Below are 15,283 nucleotides of genomic sequence, written 5' to 3'. Positions count from 1 at the left end.
CTCACTTATAAAATCCTAATTGAAAAAGTTTGGTTTTTATTTATACATTCAGCTTCGGTAACAGCTTTCAGAGCTCATGTGCCTCGTGCTTGTCCATGATGCACCACACAATCACACCTACAGGCAATTTAAAATCCAATTCACCATCACTACTAAATAACCAGGGTAAGACAGAGCTACATATCAATCTGAGATAAAGGCTTATAATCTTCCTACAAATTTGACATGACACTGTCACTAGGAGATCAAGACGTTGCAAGGGCAAGACAGACATCAAATAGCGAGCGTTTTTAATAGGATTGTCAGCCAGTGTGTGCTCAGAGGTGCTGCTGTGTATAGAGCGCACGGAAGCAAATTATGTTTGCTCTGACCACACTTAACCTGAAGGCTAGTGCTGCGTGAAGATACCGTGGAGAAGAGAAAATCCAGCTATTTAGAATTAGTACAGACACAGTGTCTTCAAAACTCCAGAGATCTGTGCCCATCAGGCACGTCTAGTATAGAATCAGTATGATGCTATCAGTTTTAGAGGTCAGAGTCCACAAAGAGGAGGAATCAAAACTGTAGAGTAGCAGAAAAGATGGGAATTAGATGCCATTGATTGACTGGAGCCAGACACTTCCTAATCCGAAGCAGTAGACAGCTAATAGATAAAGTCTTAGATTAGCCCGATCATAGCGACCTTGAAGCTCACATCCACAGACCCACCCGCACGGATGCTCATGGCTCGTAGCTATATTTAGACAGTTTAAATAGACTGAGCCGAAATCTGATTTGAGCTAAACAGATTTTAAGCTAAAACTTTTACCAATCAGACTCAATCCACAAATCAATTTTCTAGAGAGCTTCTTCTTAACGTAATGAGTGTCAGATTTGTAACGACAACAACAACGGGCATACCTTGCCAAAAGCGAAATAGTGGTGGCATTAATATTAGTTCTGGCAGTGACTGCAACAGAAGGCTTATATGCAAGGTGTGACTCTTGCTGCTCGGTTAAAGGGGCCGGCACGAGTTGGATGAATAATAGGAGAACAGTGTGATCCTCTGGACTGGTTAGGGTTTCCTGTGGGAATCCACTGCTGGCTGGCTAGCAGCTTCACATGTGTTGGTGAAGGCAAGGGTGTCAAGCAAGCAGCAAGGTGCACCAGAGTACAGAGAACAAGGATACAAACAAATTGGGACTATGCACAGGAAGCCTACCCCAAACCCCCCGAGTTGGAGCTGGTCAGTTTTTGGCTATGTAGGCAACCAAGCAAATGTGGGAAGCTACAAGAATGCAGCAGTGGGGTAAGATGGCAGTGTGGGTTGGTTGATGACCAGGCAGTTTGTTTGTTTACTGGGATTTTAATGTCATGTTTTACACTTTGGTTACATTCATGACAGGAACGGTAGTTACTCATTACACAAGAGTCATCAGTTCACAAGTTCAATTTTGTATCTCCAATTCACCTCACTTGCACGTCTTTGGACTGTGGGTGGAAACCGGAGCTCCTGGAGGAAACCCACGCAGACACAGGGAGAACATGCAAAATCCACACAGAAAGAACCCGGACCACCCCACCTGGGGATCAAACCCAGGACCTTCTTGCTGTGAGGCGACAGTGCTACCCACTGAGCCGATGACCAGGCAGGCATATAACTATGAGAAAGTGTTTATTGTTGTGTCAACGATGGTCTTATCGCCTGTTTATGTTTTTATTATAAGGTCATGTCTGGTTCAGAGAGATGCCAGCAATACTAACACTACTGGGAGCAATGATACACCTATGTTATGCCCTCTTTTACTTTCAGTAGTTGGGACAACCCCCACCATTTAACTGGCGCTGTCCCTGTGATTGCTCAGATGTGGTGAAATCCATTTCCCTAAACGCCTCATTCTATTAAGTCTCCAATTAAAATGCAATAATGGAATAACAGACAATAGAAGGAGGTGGATTTAGAAATGTTAATTCAGTATTGGTTTTGTCAGTCTGTGCAATATCAAACTTGCTCAAATCCTCACGCTCGCCCATTTTTCCTGCTTCTAACATCAACTTTGAGGCTAAAATGTTCACTTGCTGCCTAATATATCCCCCCCCACTAACAGGTGCCGTGATGGAGAGATAATCAGTGTTGTTGTTTTTTTGTTTTTTTAATGTTTATTAAACTGCCATTACACTTCATTAATACTTGATTTTTAATGGTTTTACCTTTTATTTGTGAAGTATTGATAGTGGTATTTAGACTCTTGCTGTGGAGCATAACAGTGACCTTTGTGTCAGCAGCACAAATCCTATTGATTTGGAAACAAGCGTAGAAATGTGATAATGCCAAAACGTTTTGTGTCACAGCTACCCTTTAAAATGTCCCTTTGTTGGGGACAGTACTGGGACGTATTGAAAGTATTGGGACGTCCCTTTTAATTTTTGAATTCATGTGTTTCAGCCAGGGCGGCACGATGGCTTGGTGGGTAGCACTGTCGTCTCACAGCAAAAAGGTCATGGGTTCGATCCCCAGCCGGGGCGGTTTGGGTCTTTTCTGTGTGGAGTTTGCATGTTCTCCCCGTGTCTGCATGGGTTTCTTCCCACAGTCCAAAAACATGCAGTCAGGTTAATTGGAGACACTGAATTGCCCTATAGGTGAATGTGTGTGTGTATGTGTGTCTGCCCTGTGATGGACTGGCACCCAGTCCAGGGTGTTACTGTGTGCCTTGCGTCCATTGAATAGCTGGGATAAACTCTAGCACCCCCCGCGTCCCTGATTGGATAAGCGGGTAAGAAAGGGAGTGAGTGTTTCAGCCATAACAGTTGCTAACAGGTGTAATAAATCAGTTATATAAAGGAATATATGTGCTTCCACCCTCGCAGCAACAGTATAGGGAAGGCCCTTTCCTGTTCCAGTATGACTGAGCACACGTCTGGAAAGACATGAAGAAAAGATCGGTTTAAAAAAACTTCTAAATTGTTGATGATTCCTTTATTCTTCTCCTCACAGATGCCAAGGTGTGCCCTCCTAAAGAGTTCCAGTGCCAGAACGGCATGTGCGTGGCACCCAGCTTTGTCTGTGATGGTGATGATGACTGTGGGGATGGCAGCGATGAGGAGAAGTGCACGGTGGGCACTGCCAGCACCTGCAGTCCTCAGGAGTTCCGCTGCAACAATTCGGAGTGCATCCCGACCCTGTGGAGCTGTGACGGAGACCCCGACTGCAAGGATAAATCAGACGAGTCACCGGAGCGCTGCTCTCGCAGGAACGACCCTCAGAAATCACGCTGTCCCGCCGGAGAGTTCCAGTGCGGCAGCGGGGAGTGCGTTCACCTCAGCTGGAAATGTGACGGAGACCCGGACTGTAAGGACAAGTCAGACGAGACGAACTGTCGTAAGTAGTCCTGTCCCTAAATCCAGAGGTAGCAGAAGATTAATTGATTGGATTGGAATTGATGTTTGGCTGTCTCACTGCATAAGCAAGTTTCATTTCTTAATGCAGCGGTGGGCTGTGCTAAGTGACAATGGTTTTCCATAGTAATTCTGAACATGTGGATATATATATATATATATAGACACAGACACAGCAGTGCTGCTGGAGTTTTTAAATACCGTGTCCACTCACTGTCCACTCTATTAGACACTCCTACCTAGTTGGTCCACCTTGTAGATGTAAAGTCGGAGACGATCGCTCATCTATTGCTGCTGTTTGAGTTGGTCATCTTCTAGACCTTCATCAGTGGTCACAGGACGCTGCCCACGGGGTGCTGTTGGCTGGATGTTTTTTGGTTGGTGGGCTATTCTCAGTCCAGCAGTGACAGTGAGGTGTTTAAAAACTCCATCAGCACTGCTGTGTCTGATCCACTCATACCAGCACAACACATCACAGATTCTGGAATTAGCACCCTTAATGTTAAAGACTCAAACACCCAAAATAAAGATGGTTGGTTTATACAGTATGAAGCATTGCATAGATCAGCAAGGGGCTTATATTTTTTACAGCCTCTGAGACATGAATGCAGTTTAAATCATTAAGTTTAGATGATTGCAGGAGCTCATCGCATTTATGAGAGGAAGAAACAATGATAAAATTTGCGTGTGTACAATCTTATCCTGTGTGCGTTCTGTTTCTGTTTTTGTGTTCGTGAATACACGTTATAAAATATGCTGATTTAACGTGCCTGTAAGCTCTGAGCCATGTAACACCAAATCCCTTGCCAAGGAGCAAAGATCAGCGTGACACCATTCACCATGTCCTGCTAGTTGCTAAGTAACCACGAGTGTTGGGGTACAAAAGAGGTCTCTTGAATTTGAGAGTCTCTTCTGTAGGCTTCTTGGGTATTGCTCAATATTTTCCACTTTCGGTCTGAAACACCTGCGTGCACTTTCATATAAACAATGACAAACCTGAAGACCAACTGAGCATTCGTCCGGTCCAACTGGAAAACATGAAGGAGCTTTAGTTTGCTTAGGAAACACAGCTGTTTGCTTTTGATTTCCTAAAAATTGCTAAAGGATTTTTTGTTGTTTTGGTTTTTATGTGCATTTTAATCGCGTGACAGCCCTACTTTAAACTTATGATTTTAAAATCTTGGAATCCTTTTGTCCTTGTACCATCTTATAATTTATTATTAATTGGCATCTAATCCATTCATTCCTGTCATCTGTTTGGATCTTCAGGTTTTTTAATGGCTTGTTCATTATTAATCTTATTGTGTGTGTGTGTGTAGATGGATGGATGGATGGATGGATGGATGGATGGATGGATGGATGGATGGATAAATGGATGGATGGATGGATGGATGGATGGATAAATGGATGGATGGATGGATGGATGGATGGATGGATGGATGGATGGATGGATGGATGGATGGATGGATGGATGGATGGATAGATAGATAGATAGATAGATAGATAGATAGATAGATAGATAGATAGATAGATAGATAGATAGATAGACAGACAAAGCCACTGTGCCGCCCTCAGGCATCTACATACAGACAAAACTGGATATCTCTGAATGAGGAGGATGGATTGGCATCCTGTTCAGGGTGTGTTACTGCATTGTGCAATTCTAGGGAAACATAATGCACTGTGACCCTGACCAGTATAAAATGGTAGTAGAACATAAAAAAAAGAAATGAAAGCTGTGTCTGATTACTTCCAGCATAGTGCGTCAAAATGGTGAAACACCATGTGTAGGGGGCAGCATGTTGGCTCAGTGGGTAGCACTGTCATCTCACTGCAAGAAGGTCCTGGGTTCGATCCCCAGGAGGAGCGGTCCGGGACCTAAATATTTACTGTGTGTGTGTGTGTGTTTGTTGAAGTTGTCCTGACCTGCAGGCCGGATGAGTTCCAGTGTGGTGATGGTTCTTGTATTCACGGCACTAAGCAGTGTAACCGTGTACATGACTGTCCTGATTTCAGCGATGAGGCCGGCTGCATCAACAAGAGTGAGTCTCATCTTTGCACGTTCCCTTCATTAGCTAATGGTTTATACTTCATCAGAAGACAAAAAATTGCAGATGCTTTTATTACCTTAGCTAAGGTCAGCATTTAGGGCGACACGGTGGCTAAGTGGATAGCACCGTCGCCTCACAGCAAGAAGGTCTTGGGTTCGATCCCCAGATGGTGCGGGGGATCGAACCTTTCGGTGTCCTTTCTGTGCAGAGTTTGCATGTTCTCCCCGTGCCTGCGTGGGTTTTCTCCGGGAGCTCTGGTTTCCTCCTACAGTCAAAAAACATGCAGTCAGGTTAATTGGACACATTGAATTGCCCTATAGGTGAATGGGTGTGTGTATGTGTATGTATGTGTGTCTGCCCTGCGATGGACTGGCGCCCCGTCCAGGGTGTTATTGTGTGCCTTGCCCCCCCCCCACGCGACCCTTGGATAAGCAGATAAGACAGTGAGTGAGTGAGTGAGTGAGAGGTCAGTATTTATAAGCTCACGATACAAGAAGTGTGCGTTCTGTTCTCTTACAGCTACTAAATGTGAAGCACCACAAAAGTTTGTGTGTCGGAGTGGAGAGTGTATCGACAGCAGCAAAGTGTGTGACAGAATTAAAGACTGCAAGGATTGGTCAGACGAGCCAATGACAGAGTGTGGTACGTGTTGCAAGACACAAAATCATCTCCATTCGAGTCTGCTCCATCAATCATATGTAGGGCCGTACTAAATTCACAGGAATATGTGCTTAGTTTCACGAACCTCGTTTATAAAAATCACAGATTTCCACATTTCACAGCAGTCACTAAACAACACTCATACATAAGACACAGCACAGTCTACCTTAATAGTTAAATGTAAACCTAAAACATCCAGCGGCGGTGCAATTTTCACGGATGATAATTAGGTAGGGCCTTAGTCATATATGACATTTATTAAGCAGTTTGAGGCAGCTATGAGCTCATGAGTATACGTGTTTGGATAAGGGATCCTTTATATGTTTTAATTTGCCCAGTGACGTTGTCATAAAGGTCAGGTTTCTAGTGTTCCAGCGATCCTCTGGTAGACGTCTGCACAAGACGTCTGATGGAGTCCTGCGGTATGTGGTACCAGAAGAACACAAATTATGAACAACATTTTTTGACATGCTTGTTAGGTTCTGTGGCATCAGGGGAATGTGCCATCTCTCCCTGACGCCACAGGCCTTACAGAGCAGTGAACGAGCTGGCTGAAATACCTGGCCAGCTCGTTAGGGCGAATGCGCTGCAGCTGTGTCCTGTGCCTTCCCCTATTTAAGGGATAGGCGCAGAGCTGCAGCCGTCGCATCTTCTGCGTTTGTTGGCCTTTTTCTTTCTTTCAGTTTGTTTGGCACTGCGGTGCCCTTTTATGTTTGTTTATTTGTTTTATCTCTAGATTGTGCCGCCGCACTGTGCCGCCGCCGCTGTGCCGCTGCCGCCGGGCCACCGGTATTGGGGCGCCACCAGGCCGCCGCCGCCGCCAAGCTGCCGCCATTTGAGCCGCCGCTGTCGTGCCGCCGCCGCCGCCTGGTCGCTGCCTTCAGGTCGCCGTCGGGCCGCTGCCGCCGAGCCGTCGAGCCGCCGTGCCGCCGCCACCATGAGATCCTGTTATCGCGCCCAGAGGAACGCGACCCCCTCCCAGCGTAAACCGCTGGTGACAGCGTCGCGTTCCGCTGTCTGGAGCGCTATTACAACGGCCACTTCCCAGCCAACTTGGCTGGTGACAGCGCCGCTGTGTTCTTTAGCGTAATGACGCGGTTGCGTTCCAGCAATCCTTGCTGCCGACCGTAACACCCGGGCTTGTAAAAAGCCCGTGTTTTTTCCCCCTTCTCCGGCCAACAGCGCGAGGTTTTCCACCTCGCGAACCCGGTCGCTTCACCTCTTTAGTGCTGGGAGCGGTTTTGCTTTCAGCGCTGCTGTGGCAGGCTGCGTAAGCTCCCAGCCAGGAGGTGAGCGACCAGGGTTCGCGCCTCGCGCTTCCCCTTTTTGTTATTTGTGTTTTTCTGTTTATTTTCAGCCCCGACGTCCGGCTGCCTTCGGGATTCCCCGAAGTGTTTTTTGTTGGTGTTATTCCTTTTATTTTATTGTATATTATGTTTATTATTTTGTAAATAAATCCCTTTTTATCCAACTTCCTCTGCATCCTTGGGTCCTTCCTCCCCGAATCATAACAATGCTAAGTGTTTTTGATTATTATCAAAGCCGTGTGGGTGCTCGGGTGGCACAAAGGAAAATTACAGTAACCCACTATCATTTGGATCCAGGGTTGGAATCCTCAGCATCTACATACAGACAAAATTGGATATGTCTGATTTTGGCAAAATTGGATGCACCGTGACCCTGACCAGGATAAATTGGTAGTTTCGTTAACACATCATCTGTGTGATGCAAAGTGTATAAATGCAAATAACAGCATTTTTAACTAATAATTACAATCAGAAGGTCTGATTGGTTCAGAAAGTGGTCTTTCAACATTAGCGCCAATTCTGTAGGAGCGTTCCATTCACCCCAGTTGTTCCTGTGAAGTGCACTACGTAGGGTATTCCACCATTTTAAGTGAGATTCCAATCCAAAGGTAACGAAAATGTTCAAATGAAGTGAACTTCAAACTGTGTAGGGAGTAGGGAGCCACGCTTCATCACTACGCCGGAAGCTGCCTGTAACATTTACCCATAGCGTGCGCTGCGGGTTATTAGAGAGCAGACTATTTATAATAATTATATATATACACATACAGTATATACAGTATATATATATATATATATATATATGTACATCAATCAGCCATAACAAATAAAACCACCTCCTGGTTTCTAAACTCACTGTCCATTTTATCAGCTCCACTTACCACCATATAGAAACACTTTGTAGTTCTACAATTACTGACGGTAGTCCATCTGTTTCTCTACATGCTTTATTAGCCCGCTTTCATGCTGTTCTTCAATGGTCAGGACTTTCCTAGGACCACTACAAAGCAGGTATTATTTAGATGGTGGATCATTCTCAGTACTGCAGTGACACTGACACATCACTGTCACTGCTGGACTGAGAATAGTCCACCAACCAAAAATATCCAACCAACAGCGCCCTGTGGGCAGTGTCCTGTGACCACTGATGAAGGTCTAGAAGATGACCAACTCAAACAGCAGCAATAGATGAGTGATTGTCTCTGACTTTACATCTACAAGGTGGACCAACTAGGTAGGAGTGTCTAATAGAGTGGACAGTAAATGGACATGGTATTTAAAAACTCCAGCAGCGCTGCTGTGTCTGATCCACTCATACCTGCTCAATAATACCTGCTCTGTGGTGGTCCTGACCATTGAAGAACAGGGTGAAAGCAGGTTAAAAAGGTATGTAAAGAATTAGATGGAGCACAGTCAGTAATTGTAGAACTCCAAAGTGCTTCTATATGGTAAGTGGAGCTGATGAAATGGACAAGTCATTTTTTGGGAGTCACAAGTCGAGTCCGAGTCATTTGAAACGAGTCCGAGTCGAGTCTGAAGTCGCTGTGTGTGCGACTTACGTGTGACCCCATCTCTGGTTTCTAGGCATGTTTTGTTATTTACATCTAAAAAAATGCTAAGCTAGTTGTTCTTTTTATTCACTCGCCAGTTCGGAAGTATTTTAACCTCGTAGTACCTGCGTCTGTCACGGAGGGGATATTAAAGCCATTTGTTTGTGCTGTTATTCTCCTCCTGCGGTTGCCCCATGATAATGTTTGTGCACAGGAGTATAAACTCGGCGTGCTCTCCAATCTCAATACAGCAGGAAGTTAATTGAGTGAATATGACATTTCCAAAATGCCAGCTTATGTTTGTAAATGTTCCTGCATACACAGCTCTCTCTCTCTCTTTTACTCTCTCCTTTACTCTCTCTCTCTCCCCTCACCCTCTGTGGTGGCATATCCCTGCCATGAATCTTTAATGCAAAACACATAATGAAGCGTGGTTGCACTTGAAGCTGGTGTTAATTTCCCGAGGTATTCACCCTGCTATCTTTGTCTGTGGATGAGATTAGACAGGACACCTGGTTCCTCCGCACACTCTGTTAGCTTCAGTGCCCGCCCTGCCAGCTCCAGGTGGCACACAACAATTCCTATTGTGCATCACAGAGATTTCACCTTCAACACGTCCTAATGCACGTGCTTCAATCCTCCTAGATAGAACATACAAACGGGTCTTTCATTTGTCTATGAGTTCAAATGGCTTGCTGGTCTTTTTTCTTTGTGTTATTTATTTATTTATTTTGTAATTTTTTATGTCTTATTTATTTATTTATTTATTCATTTATTTATACAGTTTGCCCCAGCTGTTAACCTATATGCTTACATTTCCAATTAGCATCTGACAGAGTCATAAATCAACAATACATTTTTAGTGTTGTTGGACAAATGGCATTTGCGTGTCAAGTTTTTATGAACCAAATGTGGCAGCACCCAGTACATGCATTTCCTGTACGACAAATAACCCGTAAACCTAAGACGCTGACCTTTGTACATGGATTTGCACATCTGTATTTAGAAAAATCATAACTCATCAACAATTTATGGAGAAAGTTTTTAACAGTACAGTAGACCCTTGACTTACGAATGTAATTGGTTCTGAAGGGCTGTTCTTAAGTCAAAATGTTCTTTAGTTAAACCTATTTTTCCCATAAGAAATAATGTAAATAGAATTAATCTATGCCAGACCTCCCAAACCCCCCCTTACCTAACCTCTCTAATGTCTTAAATAGTCTTTTTTGTTATAGATACAAGTATATTTTCCCTTAAATCTTAAATGATAGAATAGACATTACTGTAATAATAATAAACAACAATACAGAGTAGTACTGTACTGTACATAAACACATCACATTCAGTACAGTACGTGTGCTGTACCATACACCATAATACATTTCCTTCTTTTTATTTAAAATGTATCTACCAGAAACAACAATAACTCTCATATTTCTCTATTATTTCCTTCTTTATTTTAATAGTGTTGTATTTTGTAGGTGTAATTGCACAAAAGAATAACTTCCTTCTTCTCTCTCACTCACTGTCCCCTCTGTCTAATACACAGTGACACCTACTGGCAGGAGTAATTATACAACAACAAATGTAATAGATTAGTTCATTTTCTCACCACTGCGCTTTCTCTGCCATTTGGGGCCATTTTAATATAGAATTTTACGAAATATAAATAAAACGCCGCTCAGGTGGCGCAGCGGTAAAACACACGCTGTTCACCGGAGCTGAGATCTCGAATACATCGTATCAAATCTCAGCTCTGCCTTTCCGGCTGAGGCTGAGCGGCTACATGAACAACGATTGGCCTGTTGTTCAGATGAGGGGCGGGACTGAGCCGGATGGGGACTCTCTCTCAGACTAGTGTGATTACGACCTTTGCTGGCTGGTGGGTGGTGCCTGCACGGAGATGGGAGATGTAAGACTGTGAGTGAGTGAGTGAGTGAGTGAGTTGTGACCAAATACAATTTACAATCCAGTTGTAATTGAGGGTTAAGGCCTGACAGTGGCAACATGACAGTAGTTGAGATAAACCAGTGACCTCACGATTACTGGTTCAGTGCATTAACTGCGTAGCTACCACTGCACATAGTCCTAATTCACTTCCACTGTGAATAATAATAATCATGGTTTCAGTGTGGTACAGCAGGTGAATGCACTTTATTTGTGATTTCACAGCATATCTCTTTTCCTCCCTATAAATGTATTAAAAAGCATTCAAAAGCTACTTGCTGTCTTTGCTGACTCATGCCTGATTGCTTAATTTACACTCTGACATTAATGTGTCCTTTTATTTTTGGCAGCTGTGATAAGTTTGTCACTTTTTTAAGTCTTTGTAAGGACAAACACGAAATGTTTACCCAGCTCATCACTTTCCCATCAGCTCTAAGTAGAGTTCAGGACTCATGAGAGAATGAAAATGAAACAACCTGTCAAACACTGCAGGTTGCCAGGCGTGTGTTTTATACCCCTTCCAATACATAATGGACTGAATGACCTTTCCGTCTCTCACTTTTGTCTTTTCTTTATTCTAGACCTGAATGAATGTGCCAGTAACAATGGTGGATGTTCCCACATATGCACTGATCTGCGGTTAGGCTACAAGTGTGAGTGTCCTTCAGGATACGAGCTGCTGGATGAGAGGACGTGTGGAGGTTCGTTCAAATGCTGTTCCACCTTTAGTACACCGATAAGGCATAACATTATGACCATTTTTCTAATACTTGGTTGGTCCCCCTTTTGCTGCCAAAACAGTCCTGCAACTGTGATGCTCTGTGTATTCTGACACCTTTCTATCAGAACCAGCATTAACTTCTTCAGCAATCTGAGCTACAGTAGCTCGCCTGTTGGATTGGACCACACGGGCCAGCCTTCTCTCCCCCATGACCCTGTCGCCGGTTTACCACTGTTCCTTCCTTGGACCACTTTTGATAGATACTGACCACTGCAGACCGGGATCACCCCACAAGAGCTGCAGTTTTGGAGATGCTCTGACCCAGTTGTCTAGCCATCACAATTTGGCCCTCGTCAGACTCGCTCAAATCCTCACACTCAAATGTTCACTTGCTGCCTAATAAATCCCACCCAATAACAGGTGCCGTGATGAAGATATAATCAGTGTTATTCACTTCACCTGTCAGTGGTCATAAAGTTATGCCTGGTCGGTGTATACGTATATTCACTAACCGTAGACCATAATTTTTTATAATTTTGATATTTTCCTTTATCTAAGAAAAGAACTAAAAAAGCACCAACTACAAGACTGATATTAATGAAAACATATGGCAGTTAAGTTCTGTAGACAGGTAAATACACTCACTGGCCAATTCATTAGGAACACTCTGAATATAAAAAAACTTATTTTTTAACTCAGGAATTACACAACATATTTGAAGCATTCATAAATTTATATACCTGAAGAAATGTTGATACATGTTGACATTTTTGCATTAATCATGACATAATTTATGCAAATTTGTCAGCAGTACATGCATGCTGCAAATCTTCCATTCTGCTACATACTGTTCAATTAAACTGAATTTATTCTCATGTTTATAAAAGCCAGTGTGGTAAAACTGTGAATTATGTGCTTATACAATATATCTCTATATAGCCCTTTTATATGGTTAAATTAGCATACAAACCTATTCCAAATTGGGTAGGAGTTTGGAAAGTAGGTAAAATGGAACAAAAGGAACAGTAATTTATATTTTTTCCACATTAATGCAACTAAAAACAGCACAAATTTACCATATCAACTTAATTGATTAATGTATATACACCGATCAGCCATAACATTAAAACCACCTCCTTGTTTCTATACTCACTGTCCATTTTATCAGCTCCACTTACCATATAGAAGCACTTTGTAGTTCTACAATTACTGACTGTAATCCATCTGTTTCTCTGCATGCTTTGTTAGCCCCCTTTCACCCTGTTCTTCAATGATCAGGACCCCCACAGGACCACCACAGATCAGGTATTATTTGGACTGCAGTGACACTGACATGGTGGTGGTGTGTTAGTGTGTGTTGTGCTGGTATGAGTGGATAAGACACAGCAATGCTGATGGAGTTTTTAAACACCTCACTGTTACTGCTGGACTGAGAATAGTCCACCAACCAAAACTATCCAGCCAACAGCGCCCCATGGGCAGGGTCCTGTGATCACTGATGAAGGTCTAGAAGATGACCAACTCAAACAGCATCAATAGATAAATGATCGTCACTGACTTCACATCTACAAGGTGGACCAACTAGGTAGGAGTGTCTAATAGAGTGGACAGTGAGTGGACACAGTATTTAAAAACTCCAGCAGCGCTGCTGTGTCTGATCCACTCATACCAGCACAACACACACTAACACACCACCACCATGTCAGTGTCACTGCAGTGCTGAGAATGATCCACCACCCTAATAATACCTGCTCTGTGGTGGTGAAGAACAGCATGAAAGCAGGTTATAAAAAGTATGTAGAGAAACAGATGGACTACAGTCAGTAATTGTAGGACTACAAAGTGCTTCTATATGGTAAGTGAAGCTGATCAAATGGACAGTGAGTGTAGAAACAAGGAGGTGGTTTTAATGTTATGGCTGATCGGTGTGTATAGATTTTACAAAATATTTAAGTTCATTAGTTGAAGCATCAGCAGGAAACAGGATTTGGAAGAAGTTTTATTTACATGTATTCTTCTGACCCATTGTGTGGAATTGTGGTTGTGCACTCTTGTTTCTCAGGATTCTCTGATTGTGAAAGTGGTGTATAAAGACCTTTGTGCTGTCTCTACAAAAAGCTTTGACTGAGTAGGCTTTATGGTGCAGTTTAAATGTGTAAATGGAAATTTTCACATGTGATTAACCCTGTCAGGATAATTCATCTTTGTCTGGACAATTTAATAAAATAATCTTTGTTCTAACTCTTTGTTATCAGATGTAGACGAATGTGAGAATCCGAACATCTGCAGTCAAATCTGCGTCAACTACAAGGGGGACTACAAGTGTGAATGCTACGAAGGCTACGAAATGGATCCAGTTACCAAGACGTGCAAGGCCGTGGGTGAGGAATTTATTAACAATTTAAACAGTTTAAAATCTAACAGGCTCTCTGTAAAGTACATGTATTTAAACATGGTCCCTCAGGGTGTGTTGTTTTTGTGCCAAAGTGCTGATGTTTAGGGTTAGTTACAAGTATAGATTTTCTTCTGACTTACCTTCTAAAAGGTTTTTGCCATGAAAGTAGCATCTAGTTTTCCACTTGGCAACATGGTGACCTCAGAATGCTCATATGTTGTACAGATTCTTAAATGTAATACTTAATAAATGTATGTAAAACATTTAATCATGTATACTGATGTAAGAGCAGACACAATAGTGTCTTATAACTTCAAGATAATTGTGCTTAATAATATAATAATAATAAAAATTAATTTATAGACAATGTACAATTCAAGTATAATTAAAACAAATTGCCAACAATGAAGTGCAGTAAATATAGATAACAAAACAAACAACAAAAAACAGCAAATCAACCAGAGAAAACAAGAAAGGAAAAGAAAAGAAGAAAACTTAAAGATTAAGAGATCAAGAATAAAGAGAATACACAGTTAAAATAAGTAACTACAAACTTGGGAATGCAAAGTGATAAACACACATGCAGAGGGACAGTGGTAAAGAGTTCCATAGTTTAGAATCAGCAACACTGAAGGCTCTTTCACCAAACAAGTGTAGTTTGGTTGAAGGGACAGAAAGCAAGTAGGCATCAGCAGACCGGAGTGAACGTGAAGGACAATATCGAGTAAGTAGAGCAGAAAGGTAATCGGGGGCCAGACCATGTAAAGATTCATATACTAAGAGAAGTATTTTGTACTGTATGTGGTATTGAACTGGAAGCCAATGGAGATTTTTCAGCTTGGGAGTTATGTGTTCCCAGGATTTTAGTGCAGATATAAATTTGGGTATCATCCACATAGCAGTGAAACTGCAGGCCATGTTGTCAGATGATGTCACCAAGTGGAAACAGACAAATGATGAAAAGAAGAGGACCAAGAACCGAGCCCTGGGGGACACCAAAAGGGAGAGATAGGACATCAGACCTAAAACTGCCTATAGAGACAAACTGTTGCCTATTAGTGAGATAGGATTAATGGTTAGGTTACAGTACATAAAGTCTAGTAAACAAAAGAGGTAATGTTAATAATGTTAATAACAGATGTTACCACCTCACTACTAAACAGCTGATTACCACCTGTCTAATAAATCAGTTATAACAGACTAATCTAATGTCAATCTAACGTAGAATAGATTATGGTGATTAGAGTACTGAAAATTCTTGCAAATGACTTTTTTAA

At 42.5% G+C, this 15,283-nt stretch overlaps 1 protein-coding gene across 1 annotated transcript in view; it reads left to right on the top strand.

The window, feature by feature from the left end:
• The window catches only part of lrp8 (low density lipoprotein receptor-related protein 8, apolipoprotein e receptor), a 241,779-nt gene that overhangs the window by 161,991 nt on the left and 64,505 nt on the right, over nucleotides 1-15,283 (top strand). The window contains exons 5-9 of the mRNA XM_062997991.1: nucleotides 2,975-3,358; nucleotides 5,292-5,417; nucleotides 5,946-6,068; nucleotides 11,472-11,591; nucleotides 13,867-13,992. Of these exons, the coding sequence (XP_062854061.1) occupies nucleotides 2,975-3,358; nucleotides 5,292-5,417; nucleotides 5,946-6,068; nucleotides 11,472-11,591; nucleotides 13,867-13,992 (879 nt within the window). The remainder of the gene's footprint in view (nucleotides 1-2,974; nucleotides 3,359-5,291; nucleotides 5,418-5,945; nucleotides 6,069-11,471; nucleotides 11,592-13,866; nucleotides 13,993-15,283) is intronic.

Source organism: Trichomycterus rosablanca, chromosome 6 (genome assembly GCF_030014385.1).
Source record: "Trichomycterus rosablanca isolate fTriRos1 chromosome 6, fTriRos1.hap1, whole genome shotgun sequence".
Classification (NCBI taxonomy): domain Eukaryota; kingdom Metazoa; phylum Chordata; class Actinopteri; order Siluriformes; family Trichomycteridae; genus Trichomycterus; species Trichomycterus rosablanca.
This window is presented reverse-complemented; position numbering and strand designations above follow the sequence as displayed.